The sequence below is a fragment of the Phyllopteryx taeniolatus genome, chromosome 18, assembly GCF_024500385.1.
Source record: "Phyllopteryx taeniolatus isolate TA_2022b chromosome 18, UOR_Ptae_1.2, whole genome shotgun sequence".
Classification (NCBI taxonomy): Eukaryota; Metazoa; Chordata; class Actinopteri; order Syngnathiformes; family Syngnathidae; genus Phyllopteryx; species Phyllopteryx taeniolatus.
In genome coordinates this window covers 11867534-11890406 of record NC_084519.1, presented here as the reverse complement: position 1 = coordinate 11890406, position 22873 = coordinate 11867534, and the positions used below count along the sequence as shown (strand labels likewise).

General features: G+C 41.9%; 3 protein-coding genes across 8 annotated transcripts in view; all 3 read left to right on the top strand.

The window, feature by feature from the left end:
* LOC133468003 (rho-associated protein kinase 2-like) overlaps window positions 1-16525 on the top strand; it is a 31007-nt gene extending 14482 nt beyond the window's left edge. For 3 of the 6 annotated variants that reach the window (XM_061753315.1, XM_061753319.1, XM_061753320.1), the window contains 26 exons: window positions 50-209; window positions 986-1082; window positions 1173-1255; window positions 1328-1376; window positions 1454-1589; window positions 1712-1803; window positions 2539-2785; window positions 3438-3544; window positions 3657-3816; window positions 4241-4401; window positions 5640-5824; window positions 5918-5987; window positions 6134-6237; window positions 7571-7757; window positions 8467-8560; window positions 8658-8752; window positions 9992-10180; window positions 10988-11156; window positions 11309-11521; window positions 11918-11985; window positions 12079-12167; window positions 12580-12658; window positions 13352-13619; window positions 13698-13965; window positions 14997-15098; window positions 16035-16525. In XM_061753315.1, the coding sequence (XP_061609299.1) occupies window positions 50-209; window positions 986-1082; window positions 1173-1255; window positions 1328-1376; window positions 1454-1589; window positions 1712-1803; window positions 2539-2785; window positions 3438-3544; window positions 3657-3816; window positions 4241-4401; window positions 5640-5824; window positions 5918-5987; window positions 6134-6237; window positions 7571-7757; window positions 8467-8560; window positions 8658-8752; window positions 9992-10180; window positions 10988-11156; window positions 11309-11521; window positions 11918-11985; window positions 12079-12167; window positions 12580-12658; window positions 13352-13619; window positions 13698-13965; window positions 14997-15072 (3446 nt within the window). In that variant the 3' untranslated portion in view covers window positions 15073-15098; window positions 16035-16525. Of the gene's footprint in view, window positions 1-49; window positions 210-985; window positions 1083-1172; window positions 1256-1327; window positions 1377-1453; window positions 1590-1711; window positions 1804-2538; window positions 2786-3437; window positions 3545-3656; window positions 3817-4240; window positions 4402-5639; window positions 5825-5917; window positions 5988-6133; window positions 6238-7570; window positions 7758-8466; window positions 8561-8657; window positions 8753-9991; window positions 10181-10987; window positions 11157-11308; window positions 11522-11917; window positions 11986-12078; window positions 12168-12579; window positions 12659-13351; window positions 13620-13697; window positions 13966-14764; window positions 14971-14996; window positions 15099-16034 lie in introns of those variants that run through there. The other 3 variants (XM_061753317.1, XM_061753318.1, XM_061753316.1) reach the window with 3 other exon arrangements.
* A 140-nt stretch (window positions 16526-16665) lies between these two features.
* LOC133468006 (leucine-rich alpha-2-glycoprotein-like) lies at window positions 16666-19839 on the top strand. The gene is made up of 2 exons (XM_061753324.1): window positions 16666-17953; window positions 18812-19839. The coding sequence occupies exon 2, from the start codon at window positions 18814-18816 to the stop codon at window positions 19801-19803; it is 990 nt and encodes a 329-aa protein (XP_061609308.1). The 5' UTR covers window positions 16666-17953; window positions 18812-18813; the 3' UTR covers window positions 19804-19839.
* Window positions 19840-20889: 1050 nt separating this feature from the next.
* LOC133468007 (phospholipase A2 inhibitor beta-like) lies at window positions 20890-22660 on the top strand. Its single transcript, XM_061753326.1, has 2 exons — window positions 20890-21054; window positions 21146-22660. The coding sequence occupies exon 2, from the start codon at window positions 21155-21157 to the stop codon at window positions 22136-22138; it is 984 nt and encodes a 327-aa protein (XP_061609310.1). The 5' UTR covers window positions 20890-21054; window positions 21146-21154; the 3' UTR covers window positions 22139-22660.
* Window positions 22661-22873: the final 213 nt, after the last annotated feature.

The window sequence follows — 22873 nt, the reverse complement described above, 5'->3', positions numbered from 1 at the left end:
TGAAGGGGGCTTTTGAAGGCTTTCAACGTGTTTAAATGTCTTTCTCCAGCTGTGCCTCCCGTCGTACCTGAACTGAACAGCGACATTGACACCAGAAACTTTGATGACATCGAGGATGATAAAGGAGCCGTTGAGACCTTCCCACCACCCAAAGCCTTTGTGGGCAACCAGCTTCCATTTGTCGGCTTCACCTACTTTAAGGAAGACCAGTAAGTGTTCTTTCTTTCTTTTATTGTGACACCTGCTTGTTAGTCTTTTTTTGTTGTTGTTAAATGTCAGTTTCCATGTAGTTTCCTCCACTCAAATGACTCTCATGTGTAGCAAAGGTAACGCAGGCCTCCAACACAGGAAACAGAGGCTACGGTGGCTACTTTTTATTTTTTTCATTTTTTTAAATAGAGCCCTCCAGAACTCACACACTGTACGCCTGTTCACTCTGCACACTGTGCTGCCTTGTTCTGACAGCCGGCCTAAAATTGCCCTTGCCTCTCACCATGAGCTTGCATGCTCTCAGCGTGCATGCAAAAAAAAAAGAAAGAAACGAAACCTCCATTTTTGGTTTGAGGCCGTCTGAATGCTGTTATTACTAGCAGTTGTTGTTACTCTGCAGTCTTCGATTTCTCAAGATAGATGTGTGTATTACAGTCCATAGTCCATTCTTTTTTAAAATAAGTGTCACATGCATTGTCAAAAGGATATGCAGATGCAGGTGAAAATATACACTAACACTGCCTTTTGTATCTGGGAACCATTTTTCCATCTTGTTAAAATGGCTTCAGATTCCTTGTTTGTCATAAAACCATGTTGAAGGGTCATGTAATGATTTCCAGATATCGTTAAACCGTTAAACGTCTCTCATCATCATGATCAAAACCAATCCAGAAGCGTGAAAGTCTCAAAGTCCTTAAGATATAAACATATGGTTATTTTATTTAAATACAAAAACTACAAACCGTTGCAAAAATTTGCCTCTCTTTTCTCTCAGGCTGCTGAAGCCAAAGGAAAACAGCCCAGAGGAAGATTCTGAGAACGAAAAGGAAAAATTAGAGGAAAGGCAACAGCGCTCTGACAACAAGAAAGAAGTAAGCAATTGCTGACATATGGACACTGTGAAGTTGAATTAATAGAGGTACGGTGGTAGTATTGAATCATATTCTATTCTGTTTTGTTAGCAACTGCAGAAAAAACTGAATGAACTGGAGGAGCAGCTCGACCATGAAATGCAGGCAAAAGACGAGCTGGAGCACAAGTTCCGGTAGGAGGGGAACTTCATAGATAATAATGGATGACTCCAAATTCTGTAGTTAAAACTGCTCTTTCTCCACAGAAATGCCTCTAACCGCTTAGACAAGTTGGTCAAGGATTTAGACAAGGAGGTGAGGATGGATGCCATCGCAGCAACAGTTTTAGCTGTTTTATTCTGCTTAGTCTGTGTTCTTGTCCCTCTGGTCAGATGAATAGCAGACAGCGTATGGAGGCCTCGCTGAGGCAGATGGAGCGCGAGCGAGCGTTGCTGCAGCTCCAGAGTACCGAGAACCAGCGCAAAGTAGAGATTGAGACGGACAGGAAGCGTGGCTTGGAGAATGAATGTAAGCAGCCATATTTCAGTGTGGCCAACCTTCATTCTTTGTGTTCTACTGCGCATTTGTAGCTACTGTGTTTGATTAACCCTTTGCTTAATCGATCTTCTACTTATATCGTTAAACCCTAGTGAACAACTTGAGGGACCAGTTAGAAGATCTGAAGAAGAGGAACCACAATTCACAGATTTCCAATGAAAAGAACATCCAGCTGCAGAAACAAGTAAGGAAAAAGAGTGATGTCTGAATAAGTATTTTCTATTGACAAACTGGTAGACAGATAGAATGAATATTTAAAGAGCCAACACAGAAAAAAAACAACGCAAATCTCTACCAAGGGGTTTATGTCTTTGTGTCTGTTTGTTGGTGCAATACAATAGAATAAGGCTTGATTCATTTCGTGATAGGGTAGTGGCACACTTGAGGAATAGAAAGAATATATGAAAACTAAAACTACAATAATCAAGCTGTGCCCCCAAAAAATCATATTCCCACACTAACTTACTAGCTTTCAAATTTTAAATATAATAAAAATGATGATCCCAAAACAGCTTTGGTGACATATGTGGCCTCTTAGGGCATTTAAAAAAATGCGAGAGGTGAGTTTTTCAGGAAATAGCTGGGGATAGCTTCCACAGGAAAAAAGCAAATCGGTAAATTCATGAGTAGTAAAACGCATAATGTATATGCGATGAATACTGTATGTACATTTTTACAACATAGGGGAATATGAGTCAAATAGTATGAGTTGGTAACGTTAGACTTTGTGACATGTTGAGGCCTGGGTGGATGCAACTAAAGTTGCGAATGCTTGTTTTTTTAACATTAATAAGTATGTATTTCCATAGTAATAGTAATGAATTATCTTCAATGATGATGAAGGGGTTCTAATTATTAATTATGGCTTAATATTGATAATTTATGTTAATTGTTCACGTCATTTCCTTCTCATCGGCAGCTCGAGGAGGCGGCCGAGACACTTCAGGTGGAGCAGGAGGCTGCCACGAGGCTAAAGAAGAGCCAGGCGGAGATGCAGAAACAGGCCCAGAGCCTGGAGTTGAGCCTCAGGGAGGTGCAGGAGAAGTGCAAGCAGCTGGAGGAGGGCAAGATGGAGTTGGAGAGGCATTTGACGACACTGCGGGCTGAGTTGGAGGCGGAGAGGAGGGAGCGCATTATCAAGACGGACGTTATCGCCGACTTACAGGGTGAGTGAGCCCTTGTGTTAATGTCAGGGCTTTGTGCACACAAGTGGTCATTATGAATTATATCGAATGCCATTTTTAATAATGTGAAGCTTAATCAAATTACCAAAATCACTTAATGTTGTTGTTGTTTTATTTTGTTTTTTTAAAATTTTTTAATGGTAACATCTGCTGCGGTAATAAAATCACGTCCAACACAAGCTACGACTGGCAATAAGATGTTAATTGTTTATTTGAAGCAAGTCTTTGGAAATCTTTAAGTCATAGGTGGAAACATCTTTTCAAAAAGCCTGAAGCAAAGGGGCCACGGATGCTAACGCGGCGCCAGAACCTCTTGTGCGATGCAGTTTGGAAACATTCAATAACAAAGTCTGGCCTGTTTGCATGATGCCTCCATTTTTTCCACTCGTACTGGTTTAAAAAAAAGTCCACATATGGGTGGAGATAGGTAAAAGTATAAAACTAAGTAAATATATGATGTATTCTGGAACATTATGTCATGTCTCACCTTCAGAAGTCAGGTTGTTTTCCATGTAGTTTCTACTTTTTTTTTTTTACTTTTTTTGTTATCGTGTAATACACAGCCTGACAGATCGGACTAGGCGATTTATGTGCTTACTATGTATATCTATACACTTGTAATTACCTACCACAGGACATACAACTAGCCTGGAAGAGGAGGTGAAAGACGTGAAGTCATGTCTCTCCATCGCCGAGACCAAAAAGAGCCAACTGCAGGAGAGGCTCAATAACCTTGAGAAGGTTGTTTTCCAGTTGTTTTAACTATTAACTTGAAGTCTGTACTGAGGCTGTGCAAGAACTGCTGTGAAAACTAAGAAGTTCTAGCCAGTTTAAGTCTGCTTTGACCAACTAGGAAAAGAGCAACCAAGAGATCGAGTTGACGTTCAAGTTGAAGTCGCTCCAGCACAGTCTGGAGCAGGAGGAGGCCGAACACAAAGCTGCCAAGGCCAAGCTGGCGGATGAAAACCAAATTTACCAGTCCATTGAGGTGGCAAAATCTGCGGCTCTAAAAGGTGAGTGAAAGGATGGCTACAACTCACAAAAAAATTGGGATGTACGATTAAAAGTACACAATGCCTCATCTTACATAAACAATGCATGAAAGGAGTGCACTTAGAGCTTATCATTCATAAATGGTAATTAAAACGGTTAAAACAGTTAAAACAGTTTGGAATTTATCTTGATAATAGTCTGGTAATAAGTGGCAGAGGTCAAATTTCATATGCATGTATGTCATGACAATAGATCTTCATAGTAGAACTGTGTCTCTGGCATTGCTGTGCATCACCTACTTTCATGTTCTATAAATCAGCGACTTAAAAGTAAATTGCCCTTCATAACAGTAGGGGAAGCCCCAGTGCGACAAAAATCTTTCCCCTGCTTTAAAGTGTTTTTTGTGCAAATTGTTTATTTTGTCATCCTTTCCTTGTGTTGCAGAGATGGAGCACACCCTTCAGGAGGAGCGCATTCTGAAGCAGCAGGTGGAAGCCAAGCTGCTGCAGCTGAAGAAAGATCACTCCATGCTGGACTGCGATTACAAACAGGCTCAACACAAACTGGACGAGCTGCACACGCAAAAGGAGAAAGTTTCTGAAGAGGTGTGTTTGGTGATTTCCCACTCATCACAATGTATTAAGCAGGGTACAGTGAATCCCTGTTTATAGTGGGGCATGTGTTCCAGACCCATCTGTGACAGATGAAAGTCTGCAATATAGATGTTTTTTTTTTTTTTAAAGAAGCTTTTATTTTACCTCTCCCACAGGCTTTAGTGGAAAACTGACAATGAAAACAAGAGAATTCGCCAAACCAAAATGTTCAAACAGACCATATAATTTCGACTAATGAAAGTCTTCTAGCTTAATGGTAACATACAATGTGAAACACCACAGATGGGCTAATGAAAATTAACATAACTAATCATAAACCTTCAAACAAATGCTACTTTAACACACATAAACAGAGCATATAACAGTACACAAATTTAAAATTATTATTATTTTTTTTCAAATTTGCTAATTTCCCACAGGTTCCGTCCCTCCTGTTACTGCTTCTTATTGCTTTCGTATTACCTCTTAAAGCGGAAAATTGCTGGGTTGACTTTGTCCTGCCTCATTATTTCTGTCTCACTGTTCCTCATGGCACAGCCACAGAATAACTTTGGCTTCTAAAAGGACCTTAAGGTCAAGCTTTTTATAGTGTATTGTATTGAACATACAATAAACTTTTTTTTTTTTATCATCAAAACTGACCCACACCATACTAAGTTTACTTCGTGTCATGATTTACAGTACCACATTGACGCAAAAAATAGATGGTGCGGAATTGATGCACTGCTGGTTTCTTTCAAGTACAGTAATCCCTTGCACTTTGTGTGCTCTTTCTGAATAGCTCTAAGATGCCACCAAAGCCCTGTCTAAATACAAAACTAGTACAGTAATTGGTGTCAAAATATGTTGAGTATGTTGAAGTGATTCATCTCAACCGAGAGACAGGCTTTGTATGTCGGGGAGGAGCTTTTGCCTAGGTTGCTAGTGTAAGTTACGGAAAGTCTTCGCCACATGTACATGCGCACTTCTGGTCCACTTTTACAAAATCAAATCATCTGTAAGCCTTTCATTTTCAAGGGTAATGTTGTAAAAAGAATGAATTTATATTACATTGTTTTGGGATCGTACTTTATATTATTTATTTATTTATTTATTAGCCGCAGGGCTAGCCCTCTCTCCCTAGTTTTAATGCAATGCCTCATTAATGCGAGGATTCCGTTCCACATGACCCGCAAGATTCTTAAAAATAGATCAATTGATTCATCATGAGCTCTACTGTGCTTGTCCAGGTAAAGAACCTGAGCCTACGTGTGGAGCAGGAGGTCCACAAGCGCAGTCTTGCCCAGAGTGACCTGAAGATGGAGAAACAGCAGGTGACCGTCCTGCACACCTCAGAAAAGCAGCTCAAACAGGAGCTCAACCAACTGCTGGAGATTAAACAGGTCCTTGATAAACAGAACCAGGAGATGCGCAGGTCAGCTAAACACACAAGCGTGCTGATGTAAAGCACGCATGTTGATTTAAAGAAACTGTTGGGTGGCATGACAGATCCATGGTGCTGTTACAGGGAGAAGCAGGAGTCGGAAAGCCTGCTGAAAGATTTAAAGGACCAGCTGGAGGCGGAGCAATTCTTCACGGTAGAAAGTGTTCCCTTGCATTTTAGTGCACTCTTTGAAAACAGCAGTGCCCACCATGTTGGAAAGTCAGCATTGCTTTTGTTAGTTGACCTCTAACTGTGTGAATGTTGTGGTATGAAATGAAGGAAAAATCCTGTCTCTGTTAGACCCTTTACAAGACGCAGATCCGTGAGTTGAAGGAGGAGTGTGATGAGAGGAACACCATGTATAAAGAGGCTCAACAACGTCTGGAAGAGTACCAGGAGGACAGGTAACTAGAGGCTAAATGGCAGAACAGTAACACACTGCATGAATATTCAAGCAGTACAAACGAGTACCAAGGTTTTTTGCTTCAGGGTTCCCCCTATCGTGTAATTGACTTTTATGCCACTGGGGGGGATACGAATGGACTGCAGTAAACATGCATTGCAATACATTACTTAAACCAATAAATACATCAAAGGGAACTCATGAATCCAATAAATGTATATGCTCAACATTAATAGAACATGTCTAAATTACAGCATAATTTCTACAGTATAGAAATGTGCAAAAAACTTTGTACAAGCACTACACACAGATCTAAACAGTTAGTATTGACGTTTAGAAAATGTGAAATGTCCTGACTGGTCCATGAGACTTTTAGCTAATTGAAGTAGGTGATCTGGGTACAGTGTGCCATTAAAAGGATTGCCTTAAGAGGTAAAAATATGACATATTGTTTCTTGATGCTCGTCCCATACAAACTTTCTGTTAAACAGATCTAGTGCTAACAGGGACTGAGGTGTCCTGGCTGGGCTATCAATATTACAGACCACTGAAGTAGGTGATCTGCAGCCACCATAGCAATGATAGCGACACTACTCTTATTACAAGTGTACCATCAAAAAATAATCAAATGATCACACATGGCTGCTTTAAAGTAATGCCAAACAAGATTGTTAAACAAAATGTCAGAATTTTGCTGCCCAAATGTATACTGTGTTCCTCGTGCTTATTTGCGATTCGCTGCTCACATATTCACCTAGTCACATATTTTGCTATCTGTTGAGAAACTCACATATTCACGGGGTATAGGGACGGAGCCCCGCCGCGAATCGCGAAAATCCACAAATGTATGCACCCCTAAAAAGTGTTATACTGTAATTGCTTATGGATGTCACAAGATGGTGGCAAAGCACTGCATGAAGCTCCTTAACTCACTTTAACATAGTGCCTTGGCACTAAAATGCCATACATAATATGCAAGCAAGACACAACATGAACCGCCTCAACTCACTTCAACACAGTTCCTTGATACCAAGCTGCCAAAAGATGGCGCCAGGAATACTTTTATATGAGACAGCACTTTGGCCTGAGTGAGCTTTGCTGCTAATAACGAAGGTCTGTGAATATGCGAGAAGCAAATTGCGAATATGCGAGGGAAAGTAAAGGCAAATACATTCTTTTTTTTATCCTTGTGTACTAAAAACAGAATCAGCAGAAATGCATCTTCAAAAGATTTTTTTATGTAATTCCTTTTCCTGTAATTGTTGGGCATTGATACAGTTTTTTTTTCAACACTGTAATTAATAAGCCTTTTTTTCCCTGCTGCGCAACCACAGGGAATCACTCGCTTCCCAGCTGGAAGTCAGCCTGACCAAAGCAGACTCGGAGCAGTTGGCACGCTCCATCGTCGAGGAGCAGTATTCTGATCTGGAGAAGGAGAAGATCATGAAGGAGCTGGAGATCAAAGACATAATGGCGAGACACAAACAGGAGCTCAACGACAAGGAGGCCACCATCAGCTCGGTGAGGTGGCAGTTAGCTGCTACTAAAAATATTCATCAATGTGTTTTCTTTGGGTTATAATCAGCTAACACTAAGAACACTAAGATGTTGAGGTTCGCTCTTGGAGTGACCAGGTTGGATAAAATTAGAAGTGAGCTCATCAGAGGGACAGCCAAGGTTCGATGTTTTGGAGACAAAGTTAGAGAGAGCAGACTTCAATGGTTTGGACACGTCCAGAGGAGAAATAGTGAGTATATTGGTAGAAGCTAGAGAGCTAGAGAGCTAGAGGAAGACCAAAGAGAAGGTTGATGGATGTCGTGAGGGAAGACATGATGGCAGTTGGTGTTCGAGAGGAGGATGCAGGAGATAGGCTTACATGGAAAAGGATGACGCGCTGTGGCGACCCCTAACGGGACAAGCCGAAAGGAAAAGAAGAAGAAGAATCAGCTAACACTAAGCATGGTTTAACCATCGAATATTCAATTCCTTCCCATGCCGTGCTGAATGGTCAATTCACGCATTGCTGAATGTCGACAATCCACTGAGACATAAGTCCAATCCAAATGTGTTCATGGAGCACATTTAAAATGAACAGGGTTGACCAAAGTGCTGTACACAACAGCTTGGTATCCTGCATTTTAAATTAAGAAGGCAAGAGTAAACATGTTTCCCTGACCAGAAGGGTTAAAGTTTACTTATCACGACTTAAGCCGAATTGTCTTATTCACAGCTGGAGGAGTCCAATCGCACCCTGACTGTGGATGTGGCCAACCTAGCCAGCGAGAAGGAGGAACTCAACAACCAGATGAAAGAACTGCAGCAACGTGAGCTCTCCAGGGGAAAAAAAAAAAAAAAAAAAAGGTTTTTCGATAGATTTTTTTGAATAAATCTCCGAGCATCTGTGTTCTGCTATTTTTGCAGAGCTCAAGGAAGGAAAGGATGAGGAACAGAACATGAGCTCTCTCATAGTGATCTTTGAAAAGCAGTTGCAGACTGAAAGGACACTAAAAATTCAGGTGTGTGTGTCTGTGTGTCAAGCCGCCTACACTAGGCTTGAACGCTCTGACTTTTACTTTCAAGAATGTTTTCCACAACTAATTTCTTTGTCAGACATTTGTTGCTACCAAAAAAAGAAAAACAAGATATTTGACTGAAGGCTTATGATTCCACTCAATGTTATTCACATTCACTGTGTTTATCTTAAATATAGTTTGTGCTGTTAAAATCCTATTATAGTGCACGGCTGAAGCGGTATAGCTAAACTGAGTGAGAGCTTGTAATTGCCTTATCCCAAATGAGAAAACACTGAAAACCCATCTTAAAAATATGTGGGTTCAAGTACTGTTGAGCAAGGCATCCCTGTGCCATTCACTGTGGAACGTCTACAGTATTTGTGGCTTTTTAAAGAATGTTTCCTGTAAGAGCAGCATGGAGATGAGTGGTTAGTACACTCGCTTGACAGTTTTGAGGTTGGGCGTTCAAATCCGGGCTCCGGGATTCCTGTAAGGAGTTTGCATGTTCTCCCCGTGCTTGTGTGGGTTTTGTCCGTGTGCTCCAGCTTTCTCCCACATTCCAAAAACATGCATGTTGAGTAAATTTAAGTAAAAATTGTCCTGAAATGTGAGTGTGTGAATGTTTGTTAGCGAATATATCCCCTGGGACTGGCTAACAACTCATATAGGATGTACTCTGCTTCTACTGAGGATAAGCTGTATAGAAAATGGATGGATGGGTGGGTTTTCTCCGGGCACTCCGGTTTCCTCCCACATCCCAAAAACATGCATGAATTGGAGACTCTAAATTGCCCGTAGGCATGACTGGGAGTGCAAATGATTGTTTGTTCCTATGTACCCCGCCTCCTGCCCGATGACAGCTGGGATAGGCTCCAGCACGCCCGCGACCCTAGTGAGGAAAAGCGGCTCAGAAAATGGATGGATGGATGGATGGATGGGTGGTTTCCTATAAGAAAAAAAATGAAATATGGTATACTGTAAATAATCCTTTCCAGGCTCAAATTACCGCCATGTGTGTGTTTTGGTTTGTCCCATCAGGGAAGGCGAGTCACTTTTGGAAAAGTTTTTACTCGAAAAATCCTTCTTGACACAACCCACCCATTTTTTTATTCACACATAACTTCCATTCAAGAGTAAAAACTAGTCAACATCTTTCCGAATTGTACAACCTCACGGTACATTCAGACGTAGATGTTCCACCCTCCATCAATGTGACAACAAAATGTGCCGTGTATCACGCAGGCCGTCAACAAGCTCGCCGAGGTGATGAACCGGAGGGAGCCCACGAGGGGAGGCCACCGAGGCATCGACACGGAGGTGCACAGGAAGGAGAAGGAGAACAGGAAGCTGCAGCTGGAGCTGAGGTCCGAGAAGGACAAACTCAACAGCATCATCATCAAATACCAGCGAGAGCTGTCGGAAATGCAGGCGGTGAGGACGCCCACGCTGCCTCTGTGACTTAGATGCAGAATATGCACCCTAATACATAAACAAGAATGAGGATATATATATATATATATATATATATATACATATATATATATTTTAGATACAAATCTGATTATGACTCAAATATCCAGAGTTTTTGCGGTCGTTCAATGCAAAGGTTTCTCAGGTGTTCTATTTTTAGCTGTAAAGAAGTTCCTCAGTGCAAAGTTGCTCCTGTTTGAAGAATCAGTAGTTGGAGTGTAGGTAGTTAATAATTAGGATTTTCATGTTTAAAAACTACACCAGATGTCAATGAAACTGCAACTAACTGGTGGGCTACCATCAGCGGGGTACATACATACTGGTTTTTAAAATCGCAGCTTACTGAGGACCTGTGACCGTCTCCATTCATATCTGTATGTCTGTATTATACTGCCCCCAAGTGTGCAAAGCGTGCACACACCATGAGGAGCAACACAATCGCAATGAATTAATCATGATGCACAAAATGTTTAATTATTTACATTCTATTTGTGTCATAACTATATGATTTTATAACGTACAATATTATAGAGTGCTGTTTTTCACGAACATTTTTAGTATTTTTTTCTTAAAAGGGTGAAGCTGATTAATGACATTTCCATTCATTTCATTGGGGATAGATGATTTGAGATAATGTTTTGCATTACGAGCACGGTCACGGAACGAATTAGACTCATATCTCAAGGCAGCACTGTGTAGCGACCATGAAAGTGCATTTCTTCATAGCCTGAACTATTTCATCATAGCAAGTTTGTGTGTTTCGTGCAGCTCATTGCAGAAGAGAACCAAGTGCGTCAGGAGCTTCAAATGACATTGGCCAGCAAGGACAGCGATATCGAGCAACTGCGTTGCCAGCTCACCTCCCTCAGCGTTCACTCTCTGGACTCCACCAGCATCAGCAGCGGCAACGACCTGGACGTGGGCGAAGGCTACCCAGGTGTCAACAAACATTTCAGTTTTAACCATAATGATTGTAGCTCACCCTTTCTTGAAATCTTTCCAATTCCTCTCTTTTCACTTTATATTCTGCGCCATCCCCTGTGGTGTTTTTTCCTCCCTCTTTATGCTTCTTCAACTCCTCGGGCGCAGTGCGCATTACACACTCACACACCTCCGAATCAATGTCCTTCACCTACCAGCGTACACACAAATCAGTGCGCATCGACACCCGGCCCGAGCTCTGTTCGGCCCGCTCTCTCTTTGACTCTGACTCTGAGGATGAAGAAAAAGAAGAAAGTGAGGAGGAGCAGGGTCAGCGCCCACTGGCTCTCACCTACCAACAGCCTGAGCCTGACCTTGGAGGTGAACCCTGCATGGTGGTTCAAACTAAAGAAGGGCTTGGACATTAAAACTATTACTTTTCATTGAGATACATTTAAAAAAATAAAAAACAATAAAAAAATCATTTCTGACCATGATTCAGCTCAGCATGATGCCATCTAATCCCGCTACTCTGTTTACTCTGATTCTGCTGTGTCTTAATACGCTTGATGTCCACTGATGCATACTCACAGCTTGAATTCTGACCTGTTTTGTTCAAATGTCTTCCACCTCAAAAGAGGCACATGTTTTGTTATCTACAATATATGGACAAAGGTCTTGGCGCACACTTCTTAATTAGTTTGAACACAATAATGAGTTTACATGCAAGATAAATACCACATAAAATGTTGAACCAGGCTCTTTGTGTTGTTTTAGACTCCAGACTTGAGGGCTGGCTTTCACTCCCTACCAAGCACACAAAACGGTTTGGCTGGGACAAAAAGGTAACATAATCAAATTCAAGTACTGTAATTTCTTTTTTTATTATTATTTTATGTTTAACAAAATTGGCCCTTGTTTCCCTTTCCCTTCAACAGTTTGTGGTGGTTAGCAGTAAAAAGATTCTGTTCTACAACAGCGAGCTGGACCGAGAACAGGCCAACCCTTTCATGATCCTGGACATAGAGTGAGTCTATCGGCTTTGATTCTTACACCGGAATCATTTTACTACCCCTAGATTACGAAATAGAGCAGAAAGGAAGCAATGACATCCCCATGAGGCATCACTGGTTAACAACCACGAGAAAAGTTAGTTAAAAGGTGCTCGTCATGTACCAGTAAGACATGTACCTCAAGCATCTCATGTAGACCTCTCATTTGCCCACATTTTTTGCCTTGGATGCAGATAAATAAACTTTAAGTTTGAAGATCAGCTAGAAGTTGCAACCTAACCAAAAAAACAACAACAAAAAAAACTGTAGAAGTGGTGGAATTAGGTCATATTCAACGTAGAATTTTCACTGTCAACTGTTCGACTGCAGTTATTATTCTGGTTTCTTGCTGTTATTTCAAGTCTTCTCTGTTATTGCCCGCCACAGCAAGCTCTTTCATGTCCGACCTGTCACTCAGACTGATGTGTACCGTGCAGAAGCCGTAGAAATTCCCCGGATATTTCAGGTAAGGTAACAATACAATATGAATAAAACATTTTTTTTTCTTTCCCTCCTGTTGCTTTTTTTCTATATGCCTCACCTCTCTGATTCAATCTGGCTGAAAGCTGTTTGCATGGACTCATTAAAAGTTTGTTTCCTCAAATGCAAAAACATAACGTGGAATAATAGTGAATCTCAAAGTGGAAATTTTTTAGTACATCATCATCGAAATGTTTAAAACAATTGTCTTTGGAAAGGGAGGTGTCGTGATCAATCCGGGTAGTTGAATGTGTTGCCAAACCAAAACAACAATGGCGGCAGACACAGCTACATGTCAAAAACTAAAATATAACCACGATGAAATACAGCAATGTCTTAAGATACGAGTTTATTTCTTTCTGTGATCACAACTGCATCTTAAAACTTCCCCATTGAAATGAATGAAAATGTCATTATTCCATTTGAGCCCCCCAAATAACATAAATAGTATTGTAATGTATGAAACCCCACAGTTGATAACATTTGCTCGCAACATAACCTGCAAACACGGAAAATGCGAGCACGACAACTGTACCTAATATTTTGTCCTTGCTAGTTATCTTGCAAACTACTGTGCTAGCTTGGCATGCATTCTACAGCATAATTTTCAGAGTGTGATGCTGACAGCGCAAACGTGAAAGTTTTCAAAAACACAAAAAGCATCTTCTTCTTCTTCCAGATCCTGTACGCCAACGAGGGCGAGAGCAAACGTGATCAGGAGGTCGTCATGGAGAACACGCCCTTCGGCGAGCGCCCCTCCCACATCAACCACAAGGGCCACGAGTTTATCCTCACCCTCTATCACTTTCCGTCCAGCTGCGAGGCGTGCACTCGGCCGCTGTGGCACGTGTTTAAGCCGCCGCCGGCCCTCGAGTGCCGCCGCTGCCACACCAAGTGCCACAAAGACCACCTGGACAGGAAGGAGGAGGTCATTGTGCCCTGCAAGGGTTAGTGTTCAACTTTAAAACACTTCACTTTGTTAATTTTTATGGATATTTAATATTCTATTTCTTGTTCCTGAACAGTAAACTATGACATGTCCACCGCCAAAGAGCTGCTTTTGCTGAGCGGCAGCCGGGAGGAGCAGCAGCGATGGGTCAGCCACCTCCTCAAGCGTGTCCCCAGGAAGCACCCGCAGCCCGCCGCCCCGGCCCACCTACCCGAGACACCGGCGCGATCCTCCCCCCGCGTTTCGCCGCGCCCGTCACCCAAGGGTTCACCGCAGATTTCACCGCACCGTGGGGCCATGAGAGTGTCGTCCAACAGACAGCAGCAGCCGTCCGGGAAGGCCAGGTGAGGATGCCGACACTATTCTGATCCCAATTGTCTTCATTTATGTTTATTATCACACTACAGGGGCTCCTCGGTTTACGACTGTACTGCCTTTTGAGGTTACTAACGGCGAACAACGAACTAGAGTTTGTGCAGTGCCATGAGAATCCATCATCATGGAGCAATTTAACTTAATGTTTTGTTTTATATTCGTGGCCTTTAAGTGTTTTTCATAGAAATATTTATAGTCACTGTGACGTAACTTATGTCTTACTACTGCGTTAATGTCGGTTAGCGTTCAAATTCCGGTTATGTCTCCGCCGTAGGAACGGAAGCCGATCGTAAACCGAGGACCTCCTGTATACGTATGTTTATTTGTATTAATACCATTACTTTGCTATTTAATATTATGTAATTATTTTTTATTATTACAGTGAACCCTCACGATTTGTTGTTGGCAGTGCAAATAGCAAACATTTGCAAGTAATGGACGGTCTCCCTTTAGAATTTTCTAAATATATAGTTTAGAAGGAGCAGGGAGTTTGGGTAGCATCTTAGAGCTTTACAGAAAGAGCATAAAAATACACACATACTCGTACTGTTGGTGCAAATTGGTTAGTTTTTAAGCAAATACTTTGGTTCTTCATAAAAAAATTGCAAATAGACAGGGGTTCACTGTATTAATAATGATCATGTGCTTAGAAATACGCACCTGAAAGGGACCAAATGTTACATTGTACTTTTTAGCTACGGAGTCTGTCGGCTGTCTGTGTTTTTATTTCGACTGTTAGCCGCACGCTAACTAGCTCTCGCCCCTCAGCAGCGGCCCCATGCTACGCATCATCCTCCACTGACCTCTTCACCCCACCATTCTAACGTCTCCCATGCTTGGGAGACTGTAAGTAGCTGAGCTACCATGCGCACCCCGCCGGCTCACACGCAGTTACGCCAATTAACCCCCTAATCCTTCCACTCACAGCTCTGTACTGCCCCCTGACTTACTATTGCCCCTGGCTAATGGCCTTCAGTTGAATCTCCTACTTACTTTTCAGGTTGCTTGATTTTGGCCTGAAAGACTGGAGGTGGTCGTTGGACGACACCGACAGTGATGATGATATGTTCTTCTGAAAGAAGTGACAAAGGGGGGAAGGAGGGTAACTTGGCCTCTGCATGCGTGGTTGCATCTCGACGAGAAGCACGTTCTTGTGCGTTTTCTAACAGTTGCAGTGAAGTGAGAAAAGTTCCACTTGCCCCTTCCACACTGGCCTTTTCCACAGCTTGCTGTCCTGTGTTTAAGGGGTAAATGCGGGAATAAGGGAGTTGAAATTGATCTGCGAACTTGCCAGGAGCAACAGGGACAGAAAGTCAACTGCGTGTAATGGATAGCAGGAAGCCGCAAACTGAGCGTGAAGTTTTACACTGTTGACTCACTGCCCACGGTCCCGGTGGACGGCTGGAATGACTTCACAGAGTACTGTCCTTAAAAAATTTACTGTACTTTAAAAAGTTAAAAAAAAAAAAAAAAAAAAAAAAAAGCTTAAAAGTGGCTGTATGCATCGCTACATGCTCCATTTTAATATGTTTGTGGTTTAGTTTTAAATGCTGGAAATGTTCATGGCATTTAAGTCAGTGATTCTTTCATGTTTCACTAAAGGGAGTCCGACACACTTTGAGAATCCCTGCTCTAATTTATAACCCTTGTCCGCTGTGTGTTGTGGTGAAGACATCTACTGAATAATGTCATAATAAAATCAATCAGAGCTCCTAGTGGTAGCACTTTTTTTTGTTCTTTTTCCTCGAGGGAAATACGGAGGTGTTCTATTTGTCCAAGTGGAGGACTCATTAATTAAGGGAAGTCATGTATTCCAGTGGAGGCTATTCCAGTGGAGGAATTACTGACAGCATTTTGTAAACACACCGACAAACAGACCTTCCTGATCATTTAGTTTATTTGAACAGCATTTCATGGGTATTTTAGCTTCTTGTGTGGCTATTGCGTGGGCGTGCCATTTATAACAGCTGCAGCATGTGTGTGTCTATGTGTGTTTCTGTTTTTTTAAATGTATTTTTCTTTCTGTTTCTCTCTACAGTTAACCCTGGCTCAGCAAAGGGAATCTTCCTTGCGGCTGATTGACAGCAGTGTGCCAACATGTGATACTTTTCAGGAAAGCGGAAAACTTTAACTCAGAACTTTTTTAATAACAGGAACAATAGTGCAATCTTTTTCATTATACCAAGTTGTCAAATTGAAATTAGGAACCAAAAAAATGGACTTTCACAATTGTGTTTGAAGTGCAAGGTGTGTGAGCATTGTGTATATATAAAGTTGAGTTTTGTGTGGCATATCTTAGAGGGTTTAGCACGTGGATTATTTTTCTGTTTTTTTTTTTCTTTTTTTTTTTTATAGCATATAATATTACACATCAGCACAGGCCTGCCTGGAAATAGTTTACAGAACAAAATTGCACGTTGTCTTTGGGTCACAAGATTAGTTTTGACACATTGGACAGTTGTCTTATTGAATGGAAACGCAAACAATCTTCTTTTATTCAACGGTCAAATAAAATTACACATCCATCCATTTTCTATAACCCTTTTCCTCATTCGGGTGGCGGGTGAGCCGGGGTCTATCCCTGCAGACTTTGGGCGAGAAAGGCAAGGTACACCCAAGACTGGTTGCCATCAATTGCAGGGCACATAAAAAAAACAACCAACCATTCACACTGACGGCCAATTGTGTCTTCAATTAACGTGCATGTTTTTGGGAGGTGGGACGAAGCTGGAGTACATGAAGAAAAGTGGAGTTGACCACCATGCTTTCCATTTGATAGTCATAAAAAAATTTATGAAAAAATATTAACATGTCATCACTGGAGACTTTCTTACAATAAAAGGAAACAAAAAATGAGATAAAGAATCTGTACAAAGTCGATCTTTTCACAAGTTCTGTACCTAACACATTTTTTTCGGGCACCGTTCGACCAGAATAGTTTCATCTCCCTCTGAGGTTCTGGTGCAATGAGTGGGCCTACATTAATCTTTCAGAAGCGCCTAAAGCCAACTGGCACTCATCATACATAATGTAATAGCTCATCATTTTGCCCATCTGCTAAAAATTGTACTTCACACTGCACATCGAATACATTCTAGATCAGTGTGTGAATGACTCGAGGTTCTGGTTAAATGACCACCAAACGTCTGGCCTGACCTGGCAGTGGGCAATACGCACACATGCACGCACGCACGCTCAGTAGTAGAATTAAAGTGGAACTTATAATGATTTCAAAACTAATTTCCCCAAAGAAAATCATGGAATGCTCAGCATAAAACTGCAGTTAAGTCATATTTTAACTGCCACACAAGTGTGGAGAAGAAGAAAAAAATACACTAAGCACTTTTGATAAGTTAAAAACTAAGCGTATTTAATTACGAATAACAAAGGCATAATGAGATGAGGTATGCATTTGATTGCATAACATCCTTAGAAGTTAACCAATGTAAATTAGAAAAAGTTTGATAATTGTCAGTACATTATAAGATATGCAACCAACCGTCCAATAAAACATACACAAAAAACACCATCACATTAAAGTCTACAGAAGAACAGTATTGCATTAGTGTTTTTGCATGGCATCAAGTGAAAAAAGCATGTTATTGGAAGAATTTCAGAGAACATGCAAACTCCACACAACAAAGGGCTTGAACCGAGATTCAAACCCAGAACCATTCAACTGTGAGGCAGAATTACTAACCACCAGCGCACCTTACTGCACTGCATTAATCTTCACGTACCATATTATCAAATGTAATTAGCGATGTTCCTGTCTTGTTCTTTTTGTCCAAGTCACGTGGTCAGCTGCAACTGTCCGTCCTTGACTGTGCAGAGTGTGGGACTTGTTTGCATAATAAGTAATGATTATATTGGGAATGAGCTCCCTGAATGACTCAGTGGTTTTGCACATCCTGCAGCCTGACTGACACTCATCCACATTCAAGCATCAGCACAACAGTAAGTTGTATTCTACTTTTTACTGCCTTTTTTATCAGTACATTAGGACAGTGATTCCTGAAAGATCTGAAAGATCAGGAGTGCCATGGGAAATTATCCAATTTCATGTAATTGGTCTGAAATTATTTCTTTACTAGACATAAGTTATCTTTGTTCATCTCCAGTGTCTATGCCAGTTTAGTGTAGTGAAAGGGAAAATAATTAAATGCCCTTCCACTAGATGGCAAAAGGTATATTTAACCTGCGTATCCAACTGTTGCCAACAGAATATAGTGAACCCCGCTATTTCGCGGTTCACGAATCGCAGATTATTAAACGATCGTTGTTTTGGTGTTTTTGCACTGTACAGGCAATTCAGAATTTTTATGTGTCAGTTTTACAGTAAACCTAAAGTGGATGTGACAAATAAACAAGTAGGCGTTTGCTCTTTTTTGGAGAACTGTGCAAGCAAGAGAAGAACAAGTGCTAAGGAATACTTTTAAAAGTGTGTTTTAAAAGTGTGTGATTTAATAAGTTTAAATGTTTAAAGCATGTGGGAAGGGTACAGCTATACAAAATTTTTTTTTCATGTGGTCACAGATTTTCACCGATCGCTGGTGGGTCTGCAATCTTTCCCCATGATAAATGAGTTTACTGTAAGAGCTTTGTGTTCAACACTGCGGGCACATATTTTATACTGTTAATTTGTCCATAAATTCAGGCAAGATCATCATTATTTCAGTATGTACTGTATACTCTTTGTAACATTTTTGTTTGGTGGTGTGCTGTGAGAGTCTTATGTAAAATGCAGTATAAAGTTTTGGATACAGTGCTTTTGAAGGCGTAAGAGTTTTTAAGTATTTCTTCTTCTTCTCCTAGTAATGAAGGTGTGTGGTGCAGTTGTCTTCTTCTTGGCCTATTTTGGCTGTGTTACTTCAGCATGCCCAGCGCTTTGCCAATGCTACCCAAGGAGAGCAGAGGTGGTCTGCAATGAGGTTCCCCTGACAGCATTCCCCTCCGAAGGTCTCCCCAAGAACACCAGCACCCTCACCATCCAATTCACCAACATCACGTCCATCTCCGAGCAGGATCTCAATGCAGTGCCCCAGCTGAAAGAGCTCCACCTGTTCAGCAACCATCTAAAGAACCTCTCCTCGCACCTCCTCAGGGGTGTCCCTCACCTCACCACTTTGGACCTCACGGGCAACCAGCTGAGCCACTTGCCTCTGGATGTCTTCAGCCACGCCCCGCTTCAAATCTTGGTCCTCAAGAACAACCTGATTGAGAAAGTGGATGCCACGTGGCTTCCCGATAACTCCAACCTGACCTGGTTGGACTTCTCTGGGAATCGTTTGACAAACGTCCCTGTGGATTTTCTCCACAAGATGCCGCACCTGGAGAACCTCGACCTCTCCAACAATCATCTGGAGAAGATCTTGGCGAAGTCTTTGGATCCGCTCACCAAGCTCGATCGCCTGAATCTGCGTTACAACAAACTGGACAGTCTGGATCCTTCTTTACTCAGTAGCACCAGGAACCTCACCTACTTGTTCCTCTCTAAGAACAGGCTCAGCCAAATTCCCCAGAACATTTTTCAGGAGCTCACTCAGCTCAAACATCTCAGTCTGGACGACAACCAGCTTAACAGTGTCCCCTCAGGACTGCTCGACCATCTGAATGCTCTGGAGGACGAAGGGCTGGACCTGACCGCCAACCCGTGGGTGTGCGACGGGAAAATGGAGTACCTATTTGGGTGGCTCCAGAAGAACCAGAACAAGGCCTTCCTCCCGGAGACCATCACTTGTTCTGGTCCTCAGTCTTTGAAGAGTCGCTCGGTGATGTCACTCACAGAGACTGAACTAAAGATTTGAGTAAAGGATTTAAAATAAAAAACTTGTCTTTTCTCATCAAGTCACAGTTTACATACCGACTGAATGATATAGCTAATGCTAGCGTGGTATATCAAGCTGCTCTCTGCCTCTCACAGCAGAGAAAGGATTGAGAGAGCCCACGGGAACATTAGCTATGACAGACAAACACACTTATTAAATTGCTTCAAAATGATTATTTTAAGGATTATGCACACTTTCGCAGTTGAAACACTGCTCTGTATTCAATATAAAGTACAGATCGGGTGTTCATGTTTGATCTTTCTTGCTTTGTTTTGTCAAATGTTTACAACAGTCGTGGTTTACATCACGCATATTGTTCAGCATATCGGTAACAATTGTTTAACTGGTACCAGGTAAATGTGTCAATATTGATGCACCTGTTGGATCTGATGGGTTAACCGGCAAAGCCCACTGCATTGAATGCACCGTTCAGAAAGAGACAACTAACAAGCTAAGTTAACAAACAGTAACAACGGCGGAGAACAACGGTCTCCTTTATTTACTTGACATGGCTGATAGTAAGGAAATACATTTTATTCGAGATAAGAATGAGTGCAGCAAGAAAGCAAGCCGCTGAAGCAAAGTGGAAACGGAACGGAAATGCTGCAGCAACATGGTAAGATAACATTAGCATGTGGTTGTTTTTATTTCTGTGTCCTGAAATGTTGTTGTCGCTTATCAGCCCCTTCTCCTTCCTGACGTAGAAGACAATGAGGTAGTAATGCTAAAATAAAGTCTTCTCTGATACAAACTTGGTGAACAAAGACAGGTGACAGCCAGTAAGTATTGGATCAAGCGCTGCCGTTCTCGAGGAAAGCTCTTTAGCCGTACCCCAACAACTGGTTTTAAAGCCTCCAAAGTTCTTCTGTAAGCCAAGTCCTCCACCAAATTTGGTCATTGCTAAAAATAAAGCCAGCTAATGCTTGGTGCTCCTCAATTTAACTGACAGCAGAAGCAGCAAATCGGCCTTTAGGAGGAGCTGGTCTAAGGGCCATTATTGGCTTCACTTTAGTTGAGCTGTAAAGTCAAGTGAATGTTGTACAGTCCAAAAGGGGTAAAAGTCAAAGCTCTGAAGTGTTTGTGACGCAAAAGTCAGCAGTTGGTGAGCTGGATTGTTTGCTCGGTTCTGTTTGCCTCTTGCAACATTTTGTCCCAACTGACCGTCCTCGTTCACCTGTATATCACAGCAGCTCATTCGGCGTTAACCGACCGCTCTCGAGTTACTTTCAGGTAAGATTGAAAAACTTCATCATAATTCATAAAGACGAAAGATTCAGTATTCCTTGTGTATGCTTTTTTTTTTTTTTTTTACACTGTGCAGTGGTTGAAGATGATCTTGAGGCTGCTGCTGTTTTTGTTTGCGCTGACTAACTGCGGTGTCCACACTTGCCCAAGTCAATGCTCCTGCTCCGTTGCTGAGGTGGAGTGCGCTGACATCGCAACCATGACATCGTTCCCCGTAGATGGTTTACCACCCAACACCACTGTGTTGGCCATCTGGTCCACTCAGATCTCTTCTATAGAAGCCAGTCATTTAAATGCCTTGCCTTTTCTGAACAGGCTTCAGCTGTATGCCAACAAACTGGAAAAGCTTCCTTCGGATCTCCTGCGGAACGCTTCCCGGCTGAACTCATTGGATCTCACAGGGAATCAGATTGTACGCCTTCCTCCAGGAATCTTCAGCCAGAAGTCACTCCGCAACCTGGTCCTCAAAAACAACCGCATCGAACAAGCGGACGCCGAGTGGTTTGATGATAACAACAACCTGATCTGGTTGGACTTGTCCGGGAATCGCTTATCCGAGATCCCGGTAAATTTGCTTCAGAAGCTAAAACATCTTGAGCATCTGGACGTGAGTGACAACAATCTGGAAGATCTGCACCCAGATGCCTTGAAGAACCTGTATCACCTGGACATTCTGAACCTCGCCGGGAACAAGCTGAGCACCCTGACGCCAACGGCCTTCAGTCATAACCCGAAGCTCTCGCGTCTGTTTCTCCAGGAGAATCATCTCAGAGAGCTTCCGCCATCGCTCCTGTCAGGTCTGCAGCACCTTCAGATGCTTCTTCTTAACCAGAACCAGCTACAGCATCTCCCCACGGGCCTTTTGGATGGCAGGCACTCCTCCTTCCAGCTGATCCTAACAGCAAACCCATGGGTGTGCGACGGCAAGATGGAGTACCTGTGGAGGTGGCTTAATGAGCATTCTCAGAATGTATTTTATTTGGAGGAGGTGACATGCGCTGGACCAGAAGCTCTCAAAAACAGACAAGTGGCGTCTTTAACTGAAAGTGAACTTGGTCTGGTCAGATAAGATAATTCCATGGAAGAGAACATGGTGTGGTGTCCCTTTAACAAACAAACAAACAAAAATCAACCAGGTAGAATGTGAAAATAATGTCCATCAAAGTGATTTCTGTAAAATTCAAATACGCCCCCTTTTGGTGGTAAACAGTATAGAAATTCAGTGATGGCAAGTCACAAAGTGCACATACTTATGTGCAGTGGCATACAACTCTAATGTATCATAGTGAGAGTTGTTCCTTACAATTTTGACTCTCATACAGAGTATTAGAGGCTACAAGTAATTGAGATAACCATTAGAATTCTTGTATTGGGAGTCATTAAATTGGGCAAGTGGCCATAATGTTGTTGATCTGGCAATTGTGTTCTTTTCCAATCACCTGTAAAGTAAAATATGATCAGAGATGTCCAGAATGTAACAGAAAATATGATCAAGGACATAGAAAACTGTGATCAATGCTCCTATGGTATTTCTGTTGGTGTTCAAGAATCTCACAATAGCAGACAGAATTTTCTCCTTGTTTTCATTGCAGCATTGTGTGTCCTGTTGTTTTTAATGATGTCGAGTACAAGTGGGAGTGTGTGGGCTGAATCTTCCAGCTGACCTCTGGATTGTTTTTTTTTTTTTTCCTTTTGCATTCATTCTTCAGGTTTCTTGCGCCATCTCTAACTATATGAATCTTCTGTATTGGTAGTAATTCCTTTTGAGGATGAAATACAGCCTCCTGCTTTAGGCTCTCACTTA

Bases quoted from the DNA above. Each gene is read 5' to 3' on its own strand.
- LOC133468006 (XM_061753324.1), top strand. From the start codon at position 18,814: ATGAAGGTGTGTGGTGCAGTTGTCTTCTTCTTGGCCTATTTTGGCTGT.
- LOC133468007 (XM_061753326.1), top strand. From the start codon at position 21,155: ATGATCTTGAGGCTGCTGCTGTTTTTGTTTGCGCTGACTAACTGCGGT.